Source organism: Oculina patagonica, unplaced genomic scaffold (genome assembly GCF_052425735.1).
Source record: "Oculina patagonica isolate OP01 unplaced genomic scaffold, crgOcupat unplaced1075, whole genome shotgun sequence".
NCBI classification, from domain to species: domain Eukaryota; kingdom Metazoa; phylum Cnidaria; class Anthozoa; order Scleractinia; family Oculinidae; genus Oculina; species Oculina patagonica.
The window spans coordinates 391-5,262 of NW_027557056.1; the positions used below are offsets into that span (position 1 = coordinate 391).

The following is a 4,872-nucleotide window of genomic DNA, read 5'->3' on the forward strand; positions in this document are numbered from 1 at the left end:
AGTGAAATCAAAGCTGTCACTAGCCACTTGGCTAGTTAGCAAAAAAGTTAGTCTCGAGCCCTGGCAGTAAAGTTAGGGTAAACGGTTTCAACCAATCATGATGCCCAATCATGATATCTTGTTTATTTTAGAAAAAATCGTTCAAACCTAGCTTTCATTTATTCCGTATTGAAAACATGCCTACACCGAAATCCCAGCGTGTAGATACTGAGTAACTTAGGGGCCCTTATTAGTTGCATCATTATTTATAACTCATAGCAATGTCTTTATCTCGTCTTGCAGGTATTTGCGTCATGTTCAGTGGACAAGACAATAAGAATATGGGATGCAAGAGCGAAGCCTTCTAAAGCCTGCATGCTGACCACGCAGGCACATGATGCTGATGTGAATGTGATCTCTTGGAACAGGTTTAATAGAATTACCATACTAACTAGTATGAAATTACTAACAATTGAGTAAATGACTGGGCCTGTGCTTCACTCTAAAGGATGTGACGTATAATGGAAACAAACTGTGAAACTTCCATAGCACTCTTGTAGTTTAACTTTTTCTGCTTATTTAACGAGGAAATTCAGAAAATGCCACTTGTTGTCACAACTGCGATCTCGGCAAAGAAAAAAATCGAAAGACTTGTTTTTGCGTCATCACTCATCAGACCTATACATCCGCAATTTAGCTTACCTTATATTTGGTATATTTTTCTTTGCAGAAATGAACCTTTCATTGTTTCTGGAGGCGACGATGGTGTTATAAAAGTTTGGGATCTCCGGCAGTTTCAAAGGTAATTGTGGTGATAGTCAAGACATGGTTTCTCCCATCTACTAACTATGCTTTAGTACATATCAATTATTACTGGCAGTGTTTTGTTTATGTAAGTAACGTAACCAAATCAAAGAAACAATTTTTTAAGCTTCTCTTTGCCAGTTACATCCGTCTGAGTGAAAATTGCTAGGAGACTGGCCAGGGTGACAAGCGTACAGCTCGCCGCTAAGTTAAATCTCTTAAGTATGGGTGTGTGTCTAACAGATGTGTCTGTCTGATTGTCTATCTGTCTGTCTGTCTCATCAGTGGTGTAGCAGTAGCAGTGTTCAAGCACCATACAGGTCCCATTACGTCAGTTGAGTGGCATCCAACTGACAGCTCAGTGTTTGTGGCATCCGGATCAGATGATCAAGTCACGCTGTGGGACTTGGCAGTGGAAAGAGACGACACGGCAGAAGGGAAAGGAAGGCATCTGGATGTTCCACCACAGCTTTTGTTTATTCACATGGTAATGATGTTAAATTAATTTGTTTGTGAAAAGACAGGCTTGGTGTACATGTTGTTAACAATGTCAACTTCCTGACAAAATTTCAGCTGGAACGGTTTTCAAAAGTACCGTCATGGATGGAGCACCTTAAAAATATTCACCGAAATTAAAATTTTCAAGTTCTTTCGTAATCTGTATGAATCTGTTCCGCGTCGAGCCACCCATGGTGCTTTTTCCGTTATTATAACTTCTTTGACAATTTTTCACCTTGATTTGAGGATGATTTTGATTTTGCAAAACGCAGAATGAATTGCGCTAACGGCCTGATCGCAGGTTAGAATTGCGCTTAAACTGTTCAAAGCTTCTCTATTTGTCAACGCAAAACTCAGGGAGCAAAGTGAGCGGGAGTGTGAAGCCTAAGGGGGTGGGGGCGGGGATGTTTCTCGGATAGCGAGCGAAATAACTAATAGACGGAATACATCTTTGGAAAGAAGTAGATTTATTAGACTCTTCTATTTTTCTTGCTCCCCGCCCCACCCCCACTTGCTCCCATTCTGTCCAGTTCCCTCTCGATTCTTTTTCCTCGTTCAACGTTTGAAGATAAATTATAAGAAAATAGAGGGCTTTGAATAGTGTAAGGTGCATCATAATGAAAAAGCTCCGTCAAGTAGTATTTATCTTCCTTTAGCGCTTAGCAAATGTAACAAGAACAATGAATGACCACTTGATTTACAGTTATTTATCGATATTTAGGATATTAGTGAGCTCGTATGTATGAAAAAAGAACAAACCTAAAACATAAAGTGCAACAAAGTATCCGGCGATGTTACACGGGATAACTTGCAACAACGATTTTTTGCGTAACATTCATTGCGAAAAATCGAACGCCGTGTAACATGATACCGGGGACGATTTTTCGCACAACACGTCGGCAACACGTTGTGCGAGTTTTTGAACCCAAGTCAAAACTCGCAACGTGTTGACTCCGGGGGGGGGGGGGGGCACTAAAAAAAAATTTATCGGGGAGGCTCCGCCCCGAGTTCTAACCCCTTACCCTTTTATATACCATTTTGACAGAAACTGTACCCATTTCGTATACCTTTAACTGAAAAAAGAGACCCCTTTCATATACCTAAAAGACGTGGCATGGACTTAAAACAGGACGTTTTCTTATCATTTTCATGTAGCGCTTAATAAATTAAAATAATACAGCCATAAATTGCATCTGTTCGAAATACTTTAATTAAAGGCCCTTCTAAATACCTAGACGACAGACTTCGAATTCCATGCCCTTTCATATACCTGGAGCCAGAAAAAGGTACCCCTTTCGGGCGGAGCCTCCCCGTATAGGACATTATAGGGAGTACCCCCCCCCCCCGGGCGTGTTGACAACACTGTTGCGCGAAAAATCGTTGTTGCAAGTTGTCCCGTGTAGGAGCTACGTCATGGACAACATGCCTTGAAAAAATTGGCTAATTTTTTCAAGTTTGTCGCTCGCAATCCGTCTTAATCTTCGTCAGTTGAAACCATCTTGGTTATTTTCGCGTTTCTTCTTTTTTTTTGTTTTTTTTTTTTTTTGTTAGAAAACTATGATTTTAAGGTTTTCTTTAATTTGAAAGTAATGAGAAAAATGACTTAAAATATCGTGACATTGCTCGTGAGCTTGTTATATTGATTTTGATCTTGTTATCATGATACCATAACAGGGCCAGAAAGATATAAAAGAGGTACATTGGCACCACCAGCTTCCAGGTGTATTGATAAGCACGGCTGAGAGTGGCTTCAATATCTTCAAGACAATAAGTGTATAGTGGAGTGAATTCTACAGACGAAAAGTTATCTTGGTGTCCCGGGAATGTCACTCAGTGCTTCGCTGACTGTTGCAGCTGCGGACAAGGATAATTTTTGAGAAAGAACTACATAATAAAAGTCTTTCATACTGAAGACTGTCAAAACTTCACTTCTATGGTCGGGAAATGATTTCCTGTTGGAAGAGCAACTTTGTATAGTTCTACATTGTCTTCGCTGGATACAAGCTGACTAGCTATATCTCGGGGGACTTACCACGGCCATCAACTCAATTTTCCCTATTTCTGCATGTAAATGTATAGCGACTGTGGACATTTTTTAAGATTTTAAAACAATTCTTACCTCACTCTTTGTTTTGATAGCACTTGAAATCCTAGCCTGTTCCAGGCTCTCGGTAGTTGGGTAAGAGCGAAAAACGCGGGCGAGCGAGGAAAAAAGCGATAGGGATGAAGGTGGGCGAAAAGAAGAAGAATTTAAGTTAAAATACACAGTTTTGCAGTCCAGAAAAAAATCACTCTGGTCCGTGGAAACGTATTTTATTAGAGACAGCTTCAGTTGATGTCCGACATTATACAAATAGATGTATCTTAATTAATTTATTCTGAATGAAATGACGTCAACTATAAGGATTTTACTTCAGTTACAGTGTAATAACTGCTCTGTAGTCAAGACAAAAAACAATGTTTCAACAACTGCTGGTTGTAGAGTGATTATAACCCCGTGAAACAAATCAAACAGTTATTGCTAAATAGTCAAAACAAAACAAAAGAAAACAATGGAATTGTTGCCTAATAGTATCTATTTGAGTAGTAACTATTTCACAGTTGAAGTAAAATCACTCTACCTTGTTTGTAAATAACAAAGTCAAGGATGCTATTGGAAGTAAAACAAAGACAGATTCTCATGAATGCTGTGTTGTTTTAATATCACGAACTCGTTTTGTGCAGAAGGCAGGGTCTCGCATTTTATTAAATATTTCAAGTTCACAACACACAACTTTCAAATTTATAATTCTTTTATTGTCAGGGCTAATAACAGCCATCCCTTGCTGAACTGAGGTGACTTACAAGTTGTGATCCAATAAATTAAATCACGTGCTCTGCACTCCCTGCAGAATGTCATTTAGATTGTAACCTGTGATCTGGCGTTCTATTTTTCGCGAAAAAAAAAAGAACGCCAGATCGCAGGTTATTTAGATTGTTACTAAGTCATACCCTGTCTTTCCAAAGTTTAGGATTTGCCACAGAAACATACACAGACCAAGCTAACAATTGTATCAAAGTACATTAAAAACTATGCGGCTCCATCACTTTATAAGTGATAATGTTTATTTTTGAATGCATTCCGTTCGGAAAATGACTGAACGAAAAAATAGCATAAGCATAAGGGTGTTCACATGTGCAATAAGTAAAAGCACAAGGTGGCAAACGTAGGTGAATGCTGGTCACCTCGCCACCAAGCGAAGTCTTTAATTTTTATCAACACTGATAGTGCTTATGCTTGTGTCATAATTTCATAATTTATGGGCTTCCAAGAACCTTCATGGACTGTTGCCCTTATGATATCACAGCTTACACTGTCGATGGAACAATACAAGCATAAGGGCAAGCATAAGAAAAAAAGATTTCCAGCTTTTCTTGCACTTGCATTGCTCCAGTTTTCATGCGCATTTCATGTTATTTGTTTGCAGTTTTTGCTTAAGTTTCCTACATAATTTTATATTTCCAAAACTGAAGCTTAATGCCATCATTCCAAGTGACCTTTTTGTCTGTAAATTTTATTTCCTAAAAAAACATTGACCTTCAATATCAAGA

General features: G+C 38.8%; 1 protein-coding gene across 1 annotated transcript; it reads left to right on the top strand.

Annotated features, from left to right (window-relative positions):
- Positions 1 to 282: 282 nt before the first annotated feature.
- On the top strand, positions 283 to 4,054 carry LOC144639575 (glutamate-rich WD repeat-containing protein 1-like; the record flags this gene model as incomplete). Its single annotated transcript, XM_078498861.1, has 4 exons — positions 283 to 407; positions 710 to 781; positions 1,069 to 1,270; positions 2,956 to 4,054. Coding segments are annotated over 4 exons (504 nt in total), but the record flags the coding sequence as incomplete, so codon positions are not given.
- Positions 4,055 to 4,872: the final 818 nt, after the last annotated feature.